The 25,560-nt window shown below is 38.7% G+C and overlaps 1 protein-coding gene across 2 annotated transcripts in view; it reads right to left on the reverse strand.

The window, feature by feature from the left end:
• LOC127424244 (serine-rich coiled-coil domain-containing protein 1-like) overlaps positions 1-17,822 on the reverse strand; it is a 121,876-nt gene extending 104,054 nt beyond the window's left edge. For both annotated transcript variants that reach the window (XM_051669249.1, XM_051669250.1), the window contains exons 1-3: positions 17,640-17,822; positions 14,652-15,803; positions 7,475-7,659 (exon numbers count right to left, since the gene is read on the reverse strand). In XM_051669249.1, the coding sequence (XP_051525209.1) occupies positions 7,475-7,659; positions 14,652-15,777 (1,311 nt within the window). In that variant the 5' untranslated portion in view covers positions 15,778-15,803; positions 17,640-17,822. The remainder of the gene's footprint in view (positions 1-7,474; positions 7,660-14,651; positions 15,804-17,639) is intronic.
• Between the last annotated feature and the right edge of the window lie 7,738 nt (positions 17,823-25,560).

The following is a 25,560-nucleotide window of genomic DNA, read 5'->3' on the forward strand; positions in this document are numbered from 1 at the left end:
TTGCAGCTCAGAGATTTCAGCACGCGAGTTACGGGAAGCTTGATATAACTAACCCTTCACAAACAGGAAGAATTTCAAAGATATTTCAAAATAAAATTCACACTGAAATTATAACTTTATTTAACTGGATGCGTGAAAATCAAGACATTACGACAGAAAAATATTACTACTGTATAAAAGTGTAATATTCAAAGCAGTAACAATAATACTCATTGTAACAATAATATAATATTAAATGGTTATATTATTAGTATTATTATCTGTAAGCAATATCACATAAGCAAGTATACTGAATATCAGCATGTTGCGATTCAGCCATGGCAGCCTTTTGCCTAAGGTAATCAAATTGTTTTCATTTAATGTTTTCATTAATACGGTAAAGCTGTGTTGCGCATCATTGTTATTTATTTTTTTACCAATAATAATATATACACACACACACACACACACACACACACACAGTTGAAGTCAAACGTTTACATACATGTAGAGCCGAGGAGGGCGGGGCCGGGTTGGAATGAGACACACCCGGTCCCCAATCAGCCTGATGGGGCGCGCGAGGGATAAAGGCGGCCGGGGACGACAGTTCGAGAGAGAGAGAATTACAGACAGCTGTGCTGTGTTTTTAGTTGTGTGTTTTTGGTTGGGTTTTTGTTTAATAAATTGTTATTTAAGTTGTCAAGCCAGTTCTCGCCTCCTCCTTTCCTCTAAACCCCCTTACAATACACTTAGGTTGAAGTCATTAAGACTTATTTTTTAACTACTCCACATATTTAATATTAGCAGACTAGTCTGGCAAGTCATTTAGGACATCTACTTTGTGCATGACATGAGCAATTTTTCCAACAATTGTTTACAGACAGATTGTTTCAGTTTTAATAGACTATATCACAATTCCAGTGAGTCAAAAGTTTACATACACCAAGTTAACTGTGCCTTTAAGCAGCTTGGAAAATTTCAGAAAATTATGTCAAGCCTTTAGACAATTAGCTTCTGATAGAAGGTGTACAGAATTGGAGGTGTACTTCCAAACACCATGGGACCACACAGCCATCATACCGCTCAGGAAGGAGACGCATTCTATCTCCTAGAGATGAACATATTTTGGTGTGAAAATGCAAATCAATCCCAGAACAACAGCAAAGGACCTTGTGAAGATGCTGGAGGAAACATGTAGACAACTATCTATATCCACATTAAAACAAGTCCTATATCAACATAACCTGAAAGGCTGCTCAGCAAGGAAGAAGCCACTGCTCCAAAACCACCATAAAAAAGCCAGACTACAGTTTGCAAGTGCACATGGGGACAAAGAACTTAATTTCTGGAGAAATGTCCTCTGGTCTAATGAAACAAAAATTTAAATGTTTGGCCATAATGACCATTTGTTATGTTTGGAGGAAAAAGGGTGAGGCTTGCAAGCCGAAGAACACCATCCAAACCGTGAAGCATGGGGGTGGCAGCATCATGTTGTGAGGGTGCTTTGCTGCAGGAGGACTGGTGCACTTCACAAAACAGATGGCATCATGAGGAAGGAAAATTACGTGGATATACTGTAGCAAAATCTCAAGACATCAGCCAGGAAGTTAAAGCTTGGTCGCAAATGGGTCTTCTAAATGGACAATGACCCCAAGCATACCTCCAATGTTGTGGTAAAATGGCTTAAGGACAATAAAGTCAAGGTATTGGAGTGGCCATCACAAAGCCCTGACCTTGATCTGATAGAACATTTGTGGGCAGAACTGAAAAAGCATGTGCGAGCAAAGAGGCCTACAAACCAGACTCAGTTACACCAGTTCTGTCTGGAGGAATGGGCCAAAATTCTGGCAACTTATTGGGAGAAGTTGTGGAAGGCTACCCAAAACGTTAGACCCAAGTTAAACAATTTAAAGGCAATGCTACCAAATACTAACAAAGTGTATGTAAACTTCTGACCCACTGGGAATGAGATGAAAGAAATAAAAGCTGAAATACATAATTCTCTCTACTATTATTCTGACATTTCACATTCTTAAATAAAGTAGTGATCCTAAATGACCTAAGACAGGGAATGTTTTCTATGATTAAATGTCAGGAATTGTGAAAAACTGAGTTTAAATGTATTTGGCTAAGGTGTATGTAAACTTCTGACTTCAAGTTTTTTTATTTGTTGCCCAAGTATCGAGTTAGTATCGATACCAAGGCACCAGGGCTTGTATCGTACCAAAGCCAAAATTTTAGTATCAGAGCAACACTAATTGGTATATGTAAGAATAAATATTAACCAAGATTTACAAGCACTTTAAAAGTAACAGTTCATTGTTAGTTCATGTTATCTAATGTAGCTAGCCAATGTTAACAAATTCTAGCTTTTTGTAAAGCGTTACCAAAAATCTACAAAAGAAATATTCATACACAGGGTTCGAACACTTTTTGACCAATGCATTTCTACCTTTCCATGGCCTTTCCAGTCATTTAAAATTACTCGATAAGGATTTTTTCAAAATAATTTTAGTGATTGCTGGGGCAGATTTCTATTTGTATGTCAAATAGGGCCTGATAGTCTTTTGAATTAATATATTTAAACAATTATACTTATTGATGTAAAAATTTCTCTAATATGACCCTAAACTCTGGCTTGATGGCAAATTTACTTTAGATTTAGAGTAATTTCCGTTACTTTCCCATGCCGGAAAATCACAATTCCAAGCCTGGAATACATGTTTGCCACAACCATGGGAAGCCAGCATAAAGCTGTCCCACACAATACATTTTCCTCTGCCTTTTTTCAGGAATGAAATAAATGATAAATAAGTGCCTTCAGTAAATCTGTCTGTTACTTCATCAAATTTGTGATATGGCTGCTGGTTCACAAACCTAATTTGACTACAAATTATTTTTTGCACATTTTTTGAGATGGAAGATGGCTCAACAAAGGTGGGTATTTGTGTGACCTCATATCCAGGATTGGTCTTGCAAATGATTGTCCATGCTAAGCTGCCCTCTCTCTGAACCACTGACAACAGCATGATTGCACTGCATATCAAACAAATTTGATCAAGGAGAAGAGGATTTTCCTTAAAAAAAAAACCTGTTTCATCCTGAAATTAGAATGTGGGCTCACATATCTCATCTGTATCTGGCATGGTATCAAACATACCAATAACTGGATCTTGACAAATCTACAACAGGCCAAGTGTCACCCAAAACATTCTGCAGCACGAGATCCTTATGATTTCCGATTCCTGTTGACAAGTCCTCGATAAGACACACTGCCTTTAGGAAATAGTTTCTTCCAAGAACAACTGCCAAACAGGATAATGTAAGTGGAAATCCCCAATCAGCCTACAGTTACGGCAAACCTTTCTCAGAGATTTTGCACGGCACGTGATCCGATGATAAATTAGCAGTGGCACCTTTGCAAGCATTAAAGAACAATAACACAGGACGAGGAGGTTTCCTTTGCTTGTGGAAAACAAGTGCAATTAGTTTGGCCTCAAGCTGTGCAGGTGCAGGCTACATTATTCAGAAACAAAAGAAATGCTTTATATCTTGTTGGGAGCTAGGCAAAATATGTACATTTTGTTTCACATTATGGGTTGAACCCCCAAAAATTTGTCCTTTAGTCAACATGAAATCAAAATGAATCCTATTTAATTTCTTTATACACATTCCTGGGGGCTGATGTATCCACCTTTTTCCTACGTCCCCTGATGCTTAGCGCGAAATGTGGGCGTTATTTCTGTTGTCAAGTAAACACAGCTGTTGTTGCAGCGTTCGTCCATTCAATCTTTCATTGTCCTGTTGGGATTTTGAGGAGAGCGTGTATGATTTCATGAGGACATACATCAATCACTCAGTGTGTTACTGAATGATAATAAACTGCAAAAAAGTCATAAAGACAAAGAAAGTGTGAACAAAACCGGCACACAGTTTCTCCCAGATGCAATTGAGATTTAATCGAAGCACAAACACAACAATTTGAGCAAAATTATCAGTTGTTTCAGTGGAGTACCTGTGTTAGTTCAGCTTCAGATGTGTGTACTTGTCATCTTCTCACCCTGCACGTTCCAATCAGACAGACACACTGAGGAAGAGCCGTGAAGTAGGGATGGGCAGATCGATACTAAAGTATCAATACTTCCGATACTGATGTGGTATAAAGAATATCGATTCTGACATAAAAATATCAATTCTGAAGGTTTTTTTTTTTTTTTTTTTAACAAGTGATCTTATTATTTAGATGACATGAATATTAATGCATCTCATAAGGTTTGAAGTGGAAAAAAGGATTATATGAGCGAATTGTTGCATGGCACCGGAACTATTTTTTCTTCCGTTCATCTTGACGTGCAGAAATGCTAAATACCACTAGCAGTCAGACAGCGCCCACCCTTTCAGTCATAGCGCTCGTTCAAATAGGGAGCAGTGCTTTCCTGAGGTTTCCTGAGTTTTCCAGAATAACAGCATCTGGAGTTATTCACACTAAGAAATGACAAACCTAGATGTGACATGTATTATAATGGGCTTGTGTGACCATTTTTACAGGTTTATTTAAATTCAGAGATGTTAAAACATTTATAATGATCTTTAATCCTTCTTAATAAATGATACCCTTATGAAAACTTGCCATGGATTTACTGTAGTAATATTGTATTAACCATGACTAGTAACAACAAGTGTAGTAAACATGTTTTTGTTTTTTATTTTTTGGCAGTAACCAAGGTTTTGATACAGTTAACCATGGTTTTACTACAGCATTACAGTAGTATGCATATGGTAACTTGGTTTTTGTAATCATAACCATATAATAATATCTATGGTAAATTTTTAGGTTATGTGGCTTATACTAACTAATTTTTAAAGGGTAAACAAAGCAGACTAATAATTTTCTGTATATGCCCATAAATATATAAAATAATAATAATAAAGTTACTAATTTTATCCAAAGAATTTGTAAAAATTCAATTTAATAGAGGTATCTTATTAGTATCAATATCTGCGATATTGGCCAAAAAGTACTTGGTATCGGATCAAAAAGAAAATTAAGTGGTATCGCCCATCCCTACCGTGAAGTTCTCATCATTGGATATGTAATTGCTTTTTCAATTTTTTCGATTGGACAGTTATTTCCTTTTAAATCCACAAGCAAATTTAAACTTTTGTTTGGCGGGTGATTGAAAGGTGAGAGGTGGTGCTTCGCTGCCGTCCAGCACGCATAAGGACAGCATTTTAAACCTCAAATGCAATGTGGTTTTTGACTGTCTCTGTGCGTGTTTTTGTGATCCAATCACAAAACATTTTACACCCCGATTACAACTATATTTAGCGCTGACCATTTGCGATCAGGTCATCCAAAACGTGTCTTATTACCAGTTGTAAACAGGGGCTAAATTGACTGCAGCCAGGGCTAGGGAATGCTACAGAACGGCTTCCAGCGGAAGTTCCACCCACATTCATTTCCCCAGTAAGACCCCAGGAAAAAGGTGGATAAAAGTTGAGTCCCACGCACACATCAGGATTTATATAAAATAAACTTAAATCATAAATGTGTGCACACCGTCAGCACACTCATGACTGTGCAGACACACTGTTTTACTGGTGTGTGTAAATTGCCGACTCCAACAGGCCAAGTAATGAACTAAAAAAAACTGAAAACAAAACATTATGAAAAATACCATAGAAAACAAAAGATAAGCTTGCACATTGCGTTTTATTTATATAAAAAGGGCTGCAATCTTATGATGTCAGAAAAGTGTTTTACACTGGAAAATATTTTTCTAAAAAAGGGATGGTTCACCCAAAATTCTCTCATGATTTTCTCACCCTGTAATTATCCCAGATTTGTATGACTTTCTTCTGCAGAACACAAATTAAGATATTTAGAAGAATATTTCAGCTCTGTAGGTCCTCACAATGAAAGTGAATGGGTGCCAAAATCTTGAAACTCCAAAATCCACATTAAGGGAACATAAAAGTAATCCATATGACTCCAATGGTTAAATCCATGTGTTCAGACATGATATTATAGGTGTAGGTGGGAAACAGATGAATATTTAAATCATTTTTTGTCACAAATTCTTCTCCCTGCCCCTTAGGGGGTGACATGCAAGAAAGATGTGAATCACCGAAAACAGAAGGAGACTGATAAAGTGAAAGTGGAAATTGACTGAGCAGGGAGGAGAATTTATAGTAAAAAAGGACTTAAATATTGATCTGTTTCTCACCCACACCTATCAAATTGCTTCAGAATATATGGATTTAAACACCAGAGTCATTTGGAGTACTTTTATTTTGCCCACTTTTGATTTTGGAGCTTCAAAATTTTGGCACCCATTCATTTATACTGTATGGACCTAAAATTTTTGATTGTTTTCAGCAGAAGAAAGTCATACACATCTGGGATGGCATGAGTAAATTATTAGAGAATTTTCATTTTTGAGTGAAATAACCACTATTTTAATCACTATTGTTTCTAGAAAAAAAAAACATTTTTAAAATACAACTTAAACTATTTTTTTAAATAACCTGAGAAGCAAAATTGCATAAGTTAGGTTAGGTTTATGCTTAACACAATCTAAAATAATTTTCCAATGGAAATACAGGTCATTCAGATTTTTTTTAACAACATGAGTGTGAGTAAATAATGACAGGATTTTCATTTTTGGATTAACTATTTTTGTATATAAATTGTATTACTTGCTCAGCTTCTAAAACAACTACTGTTTTGGTTTAGATCTGTATTTATCCATTTCTTTACTCACAATGGTGCGTTTGTGTGCTTATCCTGGATGTCTCAACTGAGTGGAGAACGTGAGATTACGTCTGTATCATGGCAACGCGAAGACGTCACACGAGAGACCGCTTGGACTCCACCCTCTCGTGACATACTCTAAGAGTGATGGTTTTTAGTTTAGAAGTACTTAAATATTGATCTTTTTTCACACCAAAAGTGATCGTATCTCTTTAGAAGACATTAATTTACATACTGGAGTCATATCAATGATGTTTAAGCTTTTTGGAGCTTCAAAAGAGAAATCTCCATTCACTTGCATTTTAAGGACCTACTGAGCTGAGATATTTTTCTGTTTTTCTTCAAATGTGTTCTGGTGAAGAAAGTCATACACACCTGGGATATCATGAGGGTGAGTAAATGAGAGAATTTTCATTTTTGGGTGAACTATCCCTTTAAACACAGCAGGCTGGTCTATTGATCAGAAAAAACTTAAAATTGTATCATAATGTTCTCACCCTTAAATCATTCCAAACTCAAATTACTTTCTTCCGTAGAACACAAAAGGAGATGTTAGGGACTAACAGCCTAAGTCACCATTCACTTTTATTGAATGGAGAAAAGAAATATATATAATTGAATGGCGACTAAGGCTGTTAGTCCCTAGCGTTCTCTATAGCATCTGAGTGAGCAAAAATGACAACATTTTCATTTTGAGGTGAACTATGGTTTATAGTCTATAGGTTCAACACTCACACTTACCAGACTACCCAGTTTGGAAGATGAGGAACTGGTTCTCTGTTTGGATAAAGTGTTGCCCTCCATGCAGTGAGGATCCCTGAGGCTGAGGTGAAGTCTGGGTCCTCCTGCACCTTCAGAGGCTGACCGTAGACGTCTCTCCATACGCATCACCTCATGGTACGGGCTCACGCTGCTGCACATGGATACTGGGAAGAAAACAGCACAGACTGATGATAGACTTGCCAACAGTTTGCCAACAGAAAGTATGTTATACATTGCATACTGTACATCTAATGTATGTTACACATTCAAACGTGTATTTAATTGCATTACATAATTACATTTAAATTAGGTATCAACTGTAATGTAAATGCATTGACTTATTTAATCAACTAATTAATTGTAATTTACTGTTATAGTTGTTGTGATTTACTGCTACACATATATAGCTTATTGTGTCCTATGTCAGCTTTGATGTGTATTAAAGTATGTGTCCCTGGAAGAACCGCACTACCTTTTGTCCATTGCACAGAAAATTGTGTACAATGCAACCAGAACCACTTCAGGGTGAAAAGAAACTCTTAAAACAGACTTATTCATCCAGTTAAACACCTGATACATGTCTCCTCTCAATCTGACTTATAGACTACATGTATTTCTCTGTCTTGTGAATCAGTCATTTTAATAAGTGACCTGTTTTCCAATTTACATAAAACACTGTATTATTAATAAAGTACATGCATAATATCATTGTCTTATTTCTATTATTATTCATATTATCTATTTTCAAATCAACATCATCACTAATGTAGCAGTAATGTCCCCTCTTTCAGGATCTGATATTTTTTTGTGTGCATTTTGTCAACTTTATTCTGGAGGGCATTGATTTAAGGGATACCATTGAAATTCAACTTTGAAATCCATTGAAATCCAACAGAATTTTCATTTTTGAGTGAACTATCATTTTACAGTAACTACCGGTTAAAGTATTTATTTATTTTTTAAGGTGTTTGCCAAGAACAATATATATGCAAGCCAGCACATTATTGCATGTCTTGCTGAAATACAACTGACTGAAGAGAAGGGCTATAAAGTAGGTTGTATACTAAAAAAATCATTCCATCTGAATAAAACTAGGAGGTAAGAATTGATGAAAATAGTCCTTGTGAAATTTAGATGAGATTATTGTAAACTTTTGGATGTTTTAATATTACTAGTCCCCTCCTTCCCCCACCTAGGGTGCCATAAGATTTTTTAAATTCTCAAGAGTGCCTTGACTGAAAAAAGGTTGGGAAACACTGGCCTAGACTACCTCTTGTGCATTCCTTGAGATCACTGCTGGTCGGTTGACATGCAGAGGCTACTGCAGGTTCTTAAAGCTGCTGTTTTATGTGGCAGACTACTATTTTTTATTTTATTTTATTTTTGCATGGCGGCCAAAACTTTTACCACATAATGTATAATTTTGCAAAAAGTGGAGGGCCAAACGAAGAAATTTGTAGAAGGGAGATACCCTTAGAAAATAGAAATAGAAAATTCTGTCATCATTACATTTACTCACCCTCATGTTGTTCTAAAACCATATGACCTTCTCTCTTCTGAGGATTTTGAGCAGAATGAAAGTCATATGGGTTTGGAATAACATGAGGGTAAGTAAATGATGACAGAATTTCACTTTGGATGAACTATCCCTTTAATGATAAAGTTATTATAAAGTGTTACAGAAAAAAAGCATGCTTTTGAACGGCTACAAGGTGCACAAGATGTGAACTGGGAAAGTAGTTTCATGGAAAACAATATTCAAATACAGTGGTAAAATAAATATGGAAATCACCTTGCTGCAGGGTGTTCTCAGTGCTTTCTTTTATTGGCTGATGAACAATCGTTTACAGTAACTTCCAGTCTCAGCTGGACTTTAAATTAGGCTGTAGGTCAAAAGCTGAAGGAAATAAAAAGTAGCAAAGATGCTATGTACACAAAGACAGTATCTTAGAAATATTAAGCCTGGGGCACAACCTAAAAATCGTCCACTGCATGAGATTTACATAAATTAAAATAAAATAAAAACATTGCCTGTCTCTTAAACTATTCTCACATGCTACATAACATAGGCAGGTGAAGCAATCTAGCAATGCTTCAGTGGTGCCTCATAGGCCTACTTTGGCTCCAGTTTTGTGCTCATAAATACTTGGAAGCTAAGACACTACTGAGACAACTTTTTATAAAAAGTGTAAAGATAACATTGCTTTTCCATAAAAACCCAAAACCTTCAAAGTCACAAGAAATACTGCTCAAAAGGATACAAAGTACTGATCACTGGAAAAATATTCAAAAGAGAACAATATGCAAAACCCACACAAGCTAAAGATTCTAGCAAATCTGAACTAGGCCAAACGATCTGGCCTATGGCCTCTGCTTGTAAAGCCCAAATTATTTAATAATACAAATCTGTTGCCAACATGAATAATGAGAACAATAAATTTGACAAGCATCTTAAAAGTTAGATGAGCATTCAGACACCTTTCATCCTCTTTGGAGATAAGCAGGCATTTCTGAAATAAAAGACCTCAAAGCATACTTGTTTATATAAACATTAAAGGGATAGTTCACCCAAAAATGAAAATTCTCTCATAATTTACTCACCCTCATTCAGTCCCAGATGTGTATGACATTCTTTCTTCAGCAGAACACCAACAAAGACTTTAGAAGAACATCTCAGCTCTGTAGGTCCATACAATGCAACTGGATGGTGAGCAGCAATTTAAAGCTCCAAAAAGCACAGACAGTCATAGTAAAAGTAATCCATATGACTCCACTGGTTAAATTAATGTGTTATAAAGCGATACATTAACTTTCGGGAGCAACAACCAATAGGAGAGAAGATGGTGTCAGTGGAGCTCATGTCAACCGTTTCCTTTGAGATAATGGAGTCAATTGCAGGCTAGATTTCACTGCTCTGCTTGATTTATCTATAACCACATGCATGGATATGATAAAAACGATACATGGAAAAGAAACTGTTGGCAATCAGATGTTTGATTTGTACATTGATAGATAGTTCATCTTACTAATTATATGATGCACTGAGCACTGCTGCAGTTTATATAAAAACACTCTCCCCTGCAGAATGTGCATTTTTTGGGGACAAGAAAACTGAATAATTGTAAAATTAGAATGATATCTTAGTTGTATTTGCAAAATGCCTCAACTGTGATTGGATTTTTAAAAGACATGGCTAGACGTGCAGTCCACCAATAAAGTTAGAGTGACAGCAGCAGAAAAACCCACGAGTGTCTTCACAGTACAGAGACTAGCGACATCAAGCGATAAAGTCGCTGCATGTCTGTATGGGGCTTTAAAGTGCTGATCACCATCCACTTGCATTGTATGAAACAACAGAGCTGAGATATTCTTTTAAAAAACTTTGTTTGCGTTCAGCAAAAGAATGAAAGTCATACACATCTGGGATGGCATGAGGTTGAGTAAATGATGAGAGAATTTTTGGGTGAACTATTCCTTTAATGAATCACACCAAAACAATAATTGTAAATTAATACCCACAGATATCTAGAATTCACTCTCTCCTGCAAGAGAATCCGTGGGAGAGAGTAAGACAGGGAAGCCAATATCAGCTCATCACGAGAGAAAATTTAATACAGCGGAGCATTGTTTCCAATAAACCTCTAAGCCACAGGCATTCTGGAGTGAAAGCTCTTACAATATAAGAGCACACAGGTCATAAGCAAAATGCAGTCAAAGTGGAGCATGAGAACACAGTTTCTGTTGTGGGAAAATCTTCTACAAAATTGTAAAAAAAAATGAAAAAAAAAAAAAAAAAAAAAACAGCTTTTGTTTGTGTAGTTTGGTTTTATCTATAAAAATAACAACAGTAACGAAGAAAAATAATTCCCCAGAGCTGTGAAGATAATCAGTTTCACGCTCAGTTTAAGCTATTATCAAACTATGGGTTTGGGTTACATGGCATTCAGGAAGCCCAAAATTTTGCTTTTATCACAAATATGACAATGTGATACAGTTGTGCTCAAGTCTGAATACCCTTTGAGAATTGGTAATATATGTACCATTTTTAAAGAAAACATGAATGAGCAGGCAAAACACCTTTCTTTTATTTCTTATGGGATTCATATTCAACTGTAGGTTATAACAGAATGGCACAATCATAAAACAAAACATGGCAACAAAAAAAAAAATTAAATGACCCCTGTTCAAAAGTCTGCATATCCTTAGTTCTTAATACTGTGTATTGCCCCCTTTAGCATCAATGACAGCATGCAGTCTTTTGTAATAGTTGTCTATGAGGCCCCAAATTCTTGCAGGTGGTATAGCTGCCCATTCGTCTTGGCAAAATGCATCCAGGTCATGCAAAGTCTTTGGTCGTCTTGCATGAACCGCACGTTTGAAATCTCCCCAGAGTGGCTCGATGATATTAAGGTCAGGAGACTGTGATGGCCACTCCAGAACCTTCAGCTTTTTCTGCTGTAACCATTGGAGGGTCAACTCGGCCTTGTGCTTAGGGTCATTGTCATGCTGGAAAGTTCAAGAGCGTCCCGTGCGCAGCTTTCGTGCAGAAGAATGCAAATTGTCTGCCAGTATTTTCTGATAACATGCTGCATTCATCTTGCCACCAATTTTCACAAGATTGCCCATGCCTTTAAAGCTCACACACCCCCAAAACATCAGTGAGCCACCACCATGCTTCACAGTGGGGTTTGGTATTCTTTTTACTGTAGGCCTTGTTGACCCCTCTCCAAACATAGCGCTTATGGTTGTGACCATAAAGCTCTATTTTGGTCTTGTTACTCCAAATTACAGTGTGCCAGAAGCTGTGAGGCGTGTCAAGGTGTTGTCGGGCATATTGTAACCGGGCTTTTTTGTGGCATTGGCGCAGTAAAGGCTTCTTTCTGGCAACTCAACCATGCAGCTCATTTTTGTTCAAGTATTGTCATATTGTGCTTCTTGAAAACAACCTGAGGTTACCTGTGGGTTTTTCTTTGTATCCCGAACAATTCTTCTGGCAGTTGTGGCTGAAATCTGTCTTGGTCTACCTGACCTTGGCTTGGTATCAAGAGATCCCGAATTTTCCACTTCTTAATAAGTGATTGAACAGTACTGACTGGCATTTTCAAAGCAGTGATATCTTTTTATATCCTTTTCCATCTTTATAAGGTTCCATTACCCTGTTAATCAGGTCTTTTGACAGTTCTTTTCTCTTTCCCCATGGCTCGGTATCTAGCATGCCCGTGCATCCACGTGAGAGCTAACAAACTCATTGACTATTTATACACAGACACTAATTGCAATTTAAAAAGCCACAGGTGTGGGAAATTAACCTTTAATTGCCATTTAAACCTGTGTGTGTCACCTGTGTTCTCAGCCCACTCCTGTACTCACTGTACACACATGACTGTGTGGCAACACATAGCTTCAATGCCATCATTAGGTTTGCTGATAATACGACGGTGGTAGGTCTGATCACTGACAATGATGAAATGGCCTACAGAGAGGAGGTGCACACTCTGACACGCTGATGTCAGGAGCACAACCTTTCCCTCAACGTCAGCAAGACAAAGGAGCTTGTGGTGGACTTCAGGAGAAAAGACAGAGAACACAGCCTCATCCCCATCAATGGAGCACCAGTGGAGAGAGTCAGCAGCTTCAAGTTCCTGGGTGTCCACACACCACTGAGGAACTCACATGGTCTGTCCACACTGAGGCCGTTGTGAAGAAGGCTCATCAGCGCTATATATACTATATATTAAATATACACTATTTTTTCTATTGTATAATGTGTATTCTATATTGTGTGTATTGTATAATGTACACTGTAGGTTATTATTTGTATATTGTATTGTGTGTAATTATGTGTAAATTAGATTTTAAACTGTGTTGTGTAAATTTGATGTTTATTGTAGATTGGTATATGTCTCATCACTGTCACGACTGCTATGTTGCTCAGAACTGCACCCCAGAATTTCACACACTTTTGCACTTGTGTATATGGTTGTGTGAGAATAAAAGTGATTTTATTTTTTGATTTGATTTTGTGTGTCTGTAACAAGGCCAAACATTCAAGGGTGTGTAAACTTTTGATCAGGGCCATTTGGGTGATTTCTGTTATCATTATGATTTAAAAAGAAGCCAAACAACTATGTGATAATAAATGGCTTCATATGATCACTATCCTTAAATAAAAGACAGTTTTTTTGCATGATCAGTCATATTTTCAAAATCAATGCCAAAATTTCACAATTTCTGCCAGGGTATGCAAACTTTTGAGCACAACTGTATATTTGTTAAAACATAATATATAATATATTATCGAAAGAGAAACATCAAGGTTCTGAACAGACGTTCTAATGATTTTTCCTTAGTTTAACCCCAAACCTAAACCTAACCAGAAAGTCTGAACACATACCCAAACCCTTACCATGACTTCAACATTAAAATATCTTGTGTACAACAGATGAAAGAAAACATCAAATTTGTTTGCACATGTTTCCTCTCGTAAAATAAAGTGTTGGATAGGAGTCAGGCTAAAATTTTATGCCTGCATGATATCGATTTCAAATTCAGTTTGTTGATTGATTGGTCTCTATGGGTCTAAAAGTCTTTTTGAATGAGCCAAGTCATACAGTTTCGCCATCTCATACAAATTATTACGGGCTGTCAAAAGACTATGTTGCATTAAAAGCATCTGATATCTGGGTTGGAAATCTCTTCAGCAGTCTCAGTTTATCTAAAATTTCTTAACACCGTTCTCTGGAATACTTGATTCTGATCAGTTAATGAATAAACTCTTTATGACACACCTTAGAAAGTAACAGCAAATGCAACTCTTGCCAGACTCTACCAGATCGAGGCATACCTTCTAGACACAACAGTCACATTCCCCAACACTATGCATTTTTGCTGTCAGCCTAATCTAACACACCTGGTTCAACTCATAATCTCATTAATAAAGTACTACTGTAAATTGAATTAAATCAGGTGTGTCAGAAGCAAGACACCTAATATGCGCAGAATTAAGACAAAGTAGTTTAATAATGCCAAATGGCTTTTCATGTATTATCCTGAGGTCATCTTCAGTAGAGATCTTGTAATTTTGTAAAAAAAATAAAAAAATAAAACAGTAAATAGTCTCTAAACAAAACGCAGTAACTGGGTACACTGAATTTACCTGTGTGTGGCTTTCTCAGGTGACTTGGCCTCATCTCAAGTTTGCTGTAGCCAGATGGTTTTCCAGCCTGCTGAATAAGAACAGCATTCCTTGACCTCCTCTCACGGGCCTCTGGATTGGAGCTGCTATCCTCACTAAGTTCTGGAGCTTGTTCATTCTCACTGGCCTCTGACTGATCAGGTTTAGGGTTAGGGTTCAGCTCTTGAACTGTCTGGAGCATTATTGGCTCTGTATGGGCAGTGGTGCTCTCACACTGTGTGTTGGCTGTGTGGCTGGTATCTGGCAGTACAGGTTTCTCTGTGGTGACCTGGGCAGGGTTGATGGACACATGTGAGGTAGAAACAGCCTGGCTGAAATTTTCTGGAGGAGCAGCTGGACTGGGTGCAGGCAACGCATCCACTTCTGAGACAGAGTCTTCGGTGACGGGAACAAAATCAGAGGGTGTGATTGCCGTGGTGTGATCCTCAGAAATCATAGGCGACTGTAGAGAACTCTCAGCCAACTCTCCAGGCCAGGACACTGGAGTTCCAGTTTTGGGAGGCTCTTTCGCACAATCCTGAACTTCACCCTGTTCAGTGACATTGGATGACGTCTTAGAAAACTGCTGAAGGGCTGAGAAGGACTTGGGCAGCAGCTGCTTCTTATGTCGGGAAGACTTTTTGCTGCTCACATCATCAAGGAAACCTGAATCGTCTCCTTCATTCGTCCGTGAGCTGATGCAGTTAATGAACACACTGCGATTAGTGGAGGCCTTCTTAAGGTCTTCCGTTTGAGACTGGGTGATCTTCTTTTTGTGTCCTCCAAATCCGAACGAATGTCGAGTCTTTGAATTGTGGTCTCGGAAGACCATCTCAGACCCCTGGCTGTGATTGTCCAGGTTGAGCTGGGTGGGGTCGCTGTTCCGCTTGCTGTGGAAGCTAAGGGACGGTGTGCGGAACAGGCTGCGGCGTTTGCTTGTGCTGCTTGAGCTGGAGTTGGTGCTGGAGGGAGAGGAAGTGTGGACGCCATTGCCAACACAGCCGGAAGAGGGAGAGGAGGGGAGCGAGTCCTGCCTCTTATTCACACTCCGTCTGAAGATGGGAAGCCTGGAGACCAGGGTGGAGCGACGTGTCCCTGATTCGCCCATTAAAATTGAGCAACAAAGCAGACACTCTGCAACAGGAAAAAAATAAGGCATGTTCAGTATCAGCACAATGACTGAATAAACAGACCTTGTGATTTAGATTCACAGGAGAAACAAATCTAGGAGAGCAGCATTACACCATTACACACCCCACACATGTGTACTGTATGTACACTGACTGTTGTATATTGTATTGTAGTGCATACAGCGCATGTTGGCTTGTATGTCATATATTGTATTGTACATTGGTCTCAGAAAAGTACCTTATTTTCATCCTAACTCCATATAAAGCCTCTAAAAGCAACATTTTCCATCTTCTGAATGTAACCATTGATTCTCAGTGATATAAGGCAAGGTGAATAAAGGATTTCTAAGGGGAAATAGCCCTATAGACCTCGCCTGCGGTCATTGTGTTTAAAATGGCATTTTGGGTGAAACTAGAGACTCTAGTCTTTTGACTCAAACAGGTTTCATTAGAAAAACTTAATGAGGTTTCTTACAAGATGCAATGTTGTTGGTGTTTCTCCCAACAACAACAAAAAAAAAAATCAGCAGTCATTGTCAGTGTTTTGTCACATGACTCCGTGTGTCTAAATTTGAACCCTTTTATGACAACCCAGAGTGTCCTGAACAGAGATCAGTCAGTTTAAAAGAAATTAAATGATGCATAGTGTACAGCGAAGCCAAAACATAATGGATGCGCATGAGGGTATATACTGTATTTTGTACATTTATATTCTGTTTGTGTGTGTGTGTCCTATAGTTTAGGTACTGTGTGTTCTTGGAGCAAACCAAGTCACCAAGACCGAGTCAAATTCCTTGTAAGTGCAACTTATTTGGCTAATAAACATGAATTCTGATTCAGTTTCAGAGTACAATTAATTACAGCATATTAAGCACCCTATGCAGCCTTACTGCCAACATTGTTTCAAAATGAAATTACACTGTACCAGAATAAGTAAAATGAAGTTGTTCTCACTGACTTAGAGACAAAGAATGCACACACACCCCATATTCATGATGTGACAGAAGATACACCCTTAACAGCACCTTATTTACCTTACTTGAGACATCATGTTTTGATGGGTTATATGGCAAAATATTACCCTGTATTAATGGAACTTTAATTACTTAATTTTTTGCCAAAGGATATTTAACATAATCATGATTTCATTCTAATACACAACAGACCAATTGTTTAGGTTTCACTTTTATGCACGTTAAAATAAATAATATCATGCAACCTATAATGATCTTTGGGGGAGACAGGTGTACCGCAATTGGCAAGTGGGGAATTTTAGAGCTGTTTTAAGCTAGTTAAACATCTACACAAATAGACACCTAAGTAATTTAACTGGCATTAAATCTGTGGGGAGGGAAGTATGCCAAGTAAGCAAGAACAGAGCAAGGCACTATCAAGTGTTATCATCAGGGAATCAAAGCGAAAAGGGCCCATAATCAAACGCAGCCCATTATTATGTGTGTTTAATCTATCTTGAACCACAGCTCAAAGCTGTCGAGAAAAAAAAAAACACACTAGCAGTTTATCAAAACGTAGTAAGCTGCCTCACTAAACAGTAAGCTTGGGCATCACCGGCGCCCGCGCATTATTATTGGGCATCAACTAATTCCTAACGCTCCTATGATGCTTAAAGAAATGCTGCCTAGGTAGACACCGTTTTATGTTTTGAGACACAGCCACTGTAAAACACATGTATTTTATAATATGTGGCTCTCATATCATTCGCATTGCCGCTGTGAAGGACAGACGGCGTATGAAAACAGAACTGACAGTCAAAGCAGTGACAGACAACTGCCTGCAACACGCGCTGCCCCCAATACAGCTAAAAACACACAAACATTACCTAGAGCCGAATTCTCCGATCACAATCCGCTGCGATTCCGTTCACTGTCAGCTTGAGCGTGTAGGCAAAATGATCGTGGCATCACACCCGACGAGATTCGCATCAAAGCGTTAAATTGTCATGTCCTGGATCCCCAATTGTCATTGATTCCTGGATAGCTCGCGCAAATCCACATCAAGTGACGTGGAATGTGCTCGCGCTTCTCTTCCGCGTTTCTGCCTCTGCGCGTGACGCAACTAAGGCACCTGAGCGTCACTCAGAGACCACAGACAGGTGCAGTGGCTCTGGGACTGACACAGGTGAGGCGACTGGTGTTTACTGATGGTTTTTTTTATTTATTTATTTATTTATTTTTTTAATTATTATTATCATTATTATTATTATTTATATGATGTTCTACTAGCCGGAATTTGTCCGTTAGTGCGATTTGGTCCATCAGTTGTTTCTTAATTCAATGAAGTGAATCAAATGCTCCCCATTAACAAATCTATACTGTGCAAAGTGGTTTTAACCAGTATATTTTGTTGTCAGACGATTTCTCTGTAAGCAAGGGGGTAAAAGTAGGTCAGTGGTCTTTAATACAATTAAAATGGTCCACTTTCAATGTACGTGTTGGAGCACAATATCACATTTATTAACTAAGCGAGTCTATTACTTAAAAGTTAATTCATTAATTCACACTTTTCTTTTTAAACGTCACGTTTTACAGTGTATAACAACAACATCTTCGTTTATAGCGTCTCGAATCCATAACTTCACTCACTGCGCTAAAAATGTCCCTTCCTTCATTCTGTAATTCTTTTTAGTTCCACGCGATGTCCCTGTTGCCATAAAATTTAGCAGTTTGGAGTGTGTGTTTTAGGAAAGCTCAGGTTTCAGAACCTGCTGATGTTTGTGCTATTTGAGGCTTCACTGGTGGTTTAGATTATTCAGTCATTGCTCATATCAAAAGCACTACTCCTTGTTCGGTGTATGATGTATGCTGGCTTGTGCACATTAGTGATGGGTCGTTTATGAACGATTCGTTCATTTTGAACGAATCTTTTATGTGACTCAGAAGAACGAGTATAGTCTCAGAGAGTGATTCGTTCATTTTGTGTTGACCGCGCATGTGCATTGCGCAACCTCCGTTCGTTTGTTACGTGAAAACCGCATAGGCTGTACAGGAAACTCTTTTGGTCCGAGTCGTTCGTTCTTTTGTCACGTGACAGCCGTATACGCTATACATTGCTCACACAGGAAACAGAAATGATTAGTTCACCTCTGGAGTGTTCTGGTCAGAGTCGTTAGTTCATTTTGCCGAACGAGACAGATTCATGTCAGTAAAATGATCCGATCTTCCCATCACTAGTGCACATTAATGTGTCGGAGCGTCTGTGTATAATGAGCATGAAGGCTTTAAAGGGTTAGTTCACCCCAAAATGAAAATTCTCTCACCATTACCCACCCTCATGCCATCCCAGATGTGTATGACTTACTTTCTTCTGCTGTACACAAAGATTTTTAAAGGGGTCATGAAATGCTATTATTTTCTAATTGTATTATCTTCCCTGAGGTCCACTGACAATGCAAATAAAGTGTTTTTTACCAAAACTGTCATAGTTTAGAAATAAATGATCATTTACTGGCCCTCTGTCTGAAACGATCGGTTTTGGCCACTGTGTAACTGGTGGCCTTCTAGCGGTTAAAAAATAAAACTGCATGTGTCTTGCAGAAGAACATTGTTTTGGTTGTGCTTCGGCTCTGCTTCTCTGCACGGATGAATGTGGTTCGAGGCACCAGTGTACACATGGCTACAGGACATCTTATCAGAGCGAATGGACAAATAAATAACAAAAGAAAGGAAAAGACGGATATCCAAATACATGTCATCTGAGCAGGTAAGCGCCATATCTTATGCTGTTGTTTTGACTTATTGGAAACATTGATGTTTTGAAAAAAATGACGTTACAAAAGTTAGGCAGCGTTCGTTAACATTAGACAATGAATGCTAGTCTGATAAGGTCAAACGTTGTAAAGTTTTTATAACTGCAGGATATTCTGGCCAAATAGATCATGATAGTAACTCATTTATAGATTGTCATTGTTACCAACCAGTGGTCAACATCATTTCAAGACTCGCATGTCCTTGGCAAGCGTAATACTAAAGGATTTATTTATATAAATTATTGCCGTTATAAAGAATAATACACACGCGTGCTAGCAAGTTACAGTATAACAGATGTGTTTGTGTGTGATTACACAACTATACATAAACCATATCAATAAAATATAGTACCTGTTGAGTAAGGAAAAAGCCATCTCTGGGTCACTTATAAATCCTTTCAGATCTTGGAGTTGTCGCCACCTCTGAAAAGCCAAGCTGATGTTGATTCGGGTTTTATTATGGACTCTGTCGCTTTCACTTTTTGCTTGTAGACTCTGCTCTGTTCGGGGTTGCTTTGTTTTTACAACTGGTGATTCCCCGGAGGTTTGCCGTTGATCCATGGTAAATTTTTCTCGTTCGTTTTGGCAACAAACTTTCAGCTTCATGCTACTCCCACACCATACACGCGTTACAGTAGCCAGAGCTTATTTTCTCTGTGTACAGATATGATGGATATGAGTTTGGAATAATGTACAGATTTTGCTCTTATGGAAATAAATTGGTACTTTTATTCATCAAAGTGGCATTAAGCTGATCATAATGTATAGTTAGGACATTAATAACATGAAAAATTACCATTACAATTTGAAAAAAAAAAAAAAAAAACTTAAAGGGTTCTCATCAAAAAATCCTCCACATGCAGCAATGACAGCTTTTCAGATCCTTGGCATTCTAGCTGTCAGTTTGTCCAGATACTCAGGTGACATTTCACCCCACGCTTCCTGTAGCACTTGCCATAGATGTGGCTGTCCTGTCGGGCACTTCTCACGCACCATACAGTCTAGCTTTGTACTTTGAGCAAAAGTCTGGAGATGTACTTGCGTGTCGTTGCGTTTCCTTGCATTGCGTTTCCTTGTGTTGCTTGGTTCTTTGGCTCTTTGTCGAAAGTTTTTCTGTCGATGTTTTGGATCTCTGTTAGATCGCTGATAGTTTGTTGTCTGGATGAAGCTGGTGGGCTTTGAAATGAGGCCTTCTGCAAGGAAGACTCACGGCTCCCGTAGGGTGTGTGAACTGTAGAGCAGAGAGTGAGAGGCTTCCTCGGGACATTGTGTACCGAGGATTTCCGAACTCTACATGGCATGGAGGATCTGGAGCTTAAGAGCTGCAGTGAAAAGCAAGAGACAAGTAGAGAAGAAGCAACGAAGAAGTAAGAGAACATGTTCTTCCTGTTTAGGAACTTTTGAACTGAAATTGGCTGTACCCCAAAGGCATCCTGAGCCAATCAGAAGTGGCTTTTCAGAATCACATGGTTGACTGGTCTGTCCTTTTCACAGTTGATTTACAACCCTTTGTGTGTACAGGATTCTTTTCAACTCCTGCTCAAAATTAGAGCATGTTACTCATGAACTTTTATATCTTGAAAACTTTGCAAGTAACATGACATTGGTTGTCAAACATCATCTACGTAAACAAGCAAACATTTACATACTAAATATGACATACTTTCATAAATATAACCCATGTAAGTAACAAAACATGAAAATCCCTGGTTACAAATCATACTGGTTAATTCATTGGTTTTACAACATGGATAATACATTACATGTTATGAGAAACCTGATTGTCGGGGTATATTATCAAGTTAAGATTACCAGATTAAAGATTATAATTATCGATTTGTTAGTTATAAGTGATTACAAATCACTACACATTAATAGGTACATCAGGCTATAATCATTCGTCAGTTTTAAAAGTAATCACAGATCAAAGTAATTTGCAGAATTATCTAGCAAGGCTAGGTATTGTGTACATTGTGGGTTTAAATGCATTCTGTACCTTGTAGATTTAACTCAGCGAAGTACAATGTTCATGGATTCCTTTTAGCTGCGGTTTGCATAATAATAATCATGAGTCTAAGTGTAGCAAATTGGTTTGTATCGGAGGACAAAACAGAGTGTGTTCTGAGTCTTTCCCGGGACTTCCAGGGAATGTGTCATCTGTCTTTTATTGCTTGTGACCTCTGCACTTAGGGGCCTCTTTGCAGAGAAGTTCTTAATAGCAGTGTCAGGCCAGAACCATTGAATGTGGGGGCATTTTTTCAGAAGCATGAAGTTCTCAAGTCATGCGTTATTTAGACAAGTCTCTTTTGTTAGTTTATTAGCCAGATGTGAGCTAGGCTTCTTGACGTCAGCTCAAGCAGAGTTTTTTAATTTATGACGTTGAGGAATTCCAGGGTTAGAAGGTTGGGTTAAGTCATATGGCTGCAATTCTTCTGCATCTAATATCCTACATATCCCCCTTTCGATTGTGGAAGTTTGAAGCAAACATCCGCAATCGCTGGAAAACAAGCAGAAGAAGACAAACAAACAGCAAAACAACACCTCCATCAAAGCTAAAGCACTGGTGCAGAATAATGAATTATTCAGTAAGTGTTCTAGCATTCAAAGGATTCTTGGGATGTATTATTTGGACTCTTCTACGACTGTTCATGTTTTAGAGTCGTATTTAATTATCCTTAGTGGTTCAGAAACCAGGAGGGGTAATTTGGATTTGATTGAGGTGAATCATCGTGAATACGAGAGATCGTTTGTGAAATTGAACCGATTACAGTCAGTTCAGTTAGGTGAATTCCTTCCGCCTTGTTTCTGTCGCGATTCAGAACCAAGGGTGAAGGAGTACCCATTTAAAACCAGAAGGATTGAGTTTTGTTTGACACTCTTCACTCGGAAAGTACCGAAGGCTAAGTCCTAAACATGAAGGATTGCGTTCTTTTGGAAATTGATCCGCATGGTTCAGTTGTGTAGCTTAATGCAGTAAGCTCCTTCAGTTTAGTTGGGAGGGTTTCTTTGTCCACAATATCATAGCATATCACGGATAAATGTCTTATTCGCACAAGGCTGTCTGAATGCTCTATGAATTCATGGTGGCTCGTGAATGAAAAGCTTAAGGAGTCAATCCTGATATAATTGGATTAGCTTTAGCGTGTTGCCTATTGAGTGTGTCCTATCATAATGTGTGGGTAAGTTACATACCCAGTGTTGAGTGGTTAGTGTGACCTTGTATGGACTTAGTGTAGGGTAGCTAAGGTTTCAGTACCTTAAAAGTAATGTTGGGTGCTTTATCTATGAGGAAAACAGTTTGTTATTTCCCTATAGTGTTTGGGTGTGTTAAAGGTGTGTTATAAGAACACTTTGAATTATGTCTGACTGTTTTTAGCTGTATGCTGGACTATTTCAAACTGTGTCAGACTTGGAGCTCGTTTCTGTCGACTTGGTTTCAGTGGACCCATTTGAAGATTGGCGCTTTGCGTCTTGGCTAATCTGGATCCTCTAGGTGACTGTGGGTGCTGATGAAGCCACAGTTCATAGAAGTCTTTCACACAGTTCTTGAGGTCTGTATATAACTCATCATGAGCTGCTGTATGACTGAGTTTCTGTCATGTTGAATTAGAATGTGGTTGAGTTTTCGGTCCATAAGCCAGTGCCATGTCAGTCACTGCTGTGTCTGGCACCTGTATTCCTGACATTGGTCATGACAGGAGGGGTATGAAATGTCTTTATGGTTGGCCTTGGGTGGATTCTGCTTGAAGTATGCTGTGAGTAGCTTCAGCAGTTCTGGTGAGTTTTCTGCAGGTGGCTCATCTGGTTCATGTGCAGGATTAGTTCTATGTCTGTGTGCAGGCTCAGTTCTGTGTCTGTCTGCACAGTGTTGCAATGGTTTTCATCATCGGTTGCCTTCAAACATCCGTCTGGGTTCCCATGTTGTCCTTTCTTTTGGACTGCTTGAGGGACATGGTCTGTTCCATGGTTTGGACATGCATATGGGTCTGGCACTAATGTGGGGGTCATGCTCTTGAATGCCATGTAGTTTACTTCACTCTATGCTAAAGAACCTGGCTTTGCTGTGATGCCACATCTTCTGATGCCAGCCCTTGGTTTTGAGAGGTAAGGCTTGAGACTGATGATGCCTTGTGGGCCTTTCTTGAGGCCATTCTTTGTTTAACATACGCCTTGTGTGCTAAATCACGCAGTTGTTGAGTTGTCATCGTGCGAGGACAGGCTGTGACTCCTAGATGATATCTCACCGTGGGACGCAGGTTTCAGAGGAAAATGGTTTTGAAGTTGAATTCTTCTTCCATCTCATGTTCATTCCGAGACTGGAAATAGTCTTGCCGTAGTCTATGGTAGTAGGCTTGTATGGTTTCTTTCTGTCCCTGTTTGGTGTTCAGGGTGGTAAACAGTTCTTGCTCAGACTCTGGGTCTGAAAATTCTTTAATCAGGGCCTCTCTCAGATGTTGGTAGTGTTGGGCCTCATGTATTCAGATAGAAGACAAAGGCAGGCCTAACAGTCATAAAAAACATTCCTCAAGCCCCCTCCTTCTAAGTCAGATGTTTTACTGATAAAAATCGCGTCAAAATCAAACAAAGGGAGTCCAAAACAGACTACAAATCCATGAAGACTTGCTCACTAAAGGATCGAGCACTCAACTCCTATTGGATGAGGCACACAACAGAACGTCCCTCAAACATGACATCATCAGGACTTCAAATAATTCTGAAATGCTTCCAAAGTGGCTTCCAGCGACTTCGTTCACCGAATACGGACGTAGCTTTTTGCTGCTCTCCGGTGCAACCTCGTGGCTTAAGGAAGTAACTTCCGACTTGAAACTGTGGCCATACAATCTCCATCTTGCTGGACGAGTTGAGATTACTCTGTGTTCAACCGAACACTCTAACGGATCCGAAGGAGACCGCTGAGCAATTCGCATCTTCATCCGTTGGCCTACAGAAGTGAAGAGATTAAAGATTTCTCTCCCATCTTCAATCAAGTTGACATTTCTGAGTTCTCTGCCAGCCCGCCAAGAATCAACAGCCGTACCGCCCGCCGACAGCACGAGGAAACGGCCCCCGTCATCACCCGAGCCTCAAGGAACCGGGTCAAAGTTAAAGGACGGAGGAAAACACATTCTACCTGTGTCCTCATGCGATTCAAGTAAGAGGTTACGTCTGGGCAGAGATAGAATATTATAGTGTGCTATTCTTGTGTTTCAAGGTTTTTGCTTGTACAGTTTACGGACCGCCATGTCCGCTAATTATTAATACTCAGGGTATTAATTATCACGAATTTGTTTTGCTGTATTGTGGTCCAACCAAATTGGACTGTTGTGCATTTTCGCCATCGCGGGTGAAACAGCAACTGAGTTCATCCATTAAAGAGTCAAATAACAAGGGACTTTTACGAGCCCCGCTCGTAAAACCGCGTCTCTGAGTGATGAACATGGCTGCTTTATCTCCAGCTATCGCGAAATCAGCTTTCGGGCTGTCACTCTCTCTCTCTCTCTCTCTCTCTCTCTCACTAACCACACTGACACACACACACACACACTGTCACACACACACCTTATGTGTTATAGGATTATTTTTATTTCCATATCTAATCATATCACTGTTTAGTTTGTAGTTGTAAGTCGGAAGTTTATGGACTGCATTGTATTAATTATTAATTGATATTACTGCATAAATAAACTTTGTTTATATTACAAAGAGAAGTGTTTTGGTTTGTTTTGCATACACCTGTGTCATGCTGACGGGATGTCAGTGCTCTGATTCAAACCTTCATTCATTGTTTTTTTTTCCCGAAAATCGATATTCTTCGGATGTCGATTTTCCTAAGAAAACAATCTAACATTGAGACTGTTTTAATATTCGGTTATTAGTCCCTGATTTCAGGGTGGTGCCCCGTCAATGTTAATCCTTATTAATATTCTATTGATTTTTGATAATTGATAAGTATCTTTGATTGAATTTGAATGATCAATAAGCTAGTGTTAACTTT

The sequence above is a fragment of the Myxocyprinus asiaticus genome, chromosome 33, assembly GCF_019703515.2.
Source record: "Myxocyprinus asiaticus isolate MX2 ecotype Aquarium Trade chromosome 33, UBuf_Myxa_2, whole genome shotgun sequence".
Classification (NCBI taxonomy): Eukaryota; Metazoa; Chordata; class Actinopteri; order Cypriniformes; family Catostomidae; genus Myxocyprinus; species Myxocyprinus asiaticus.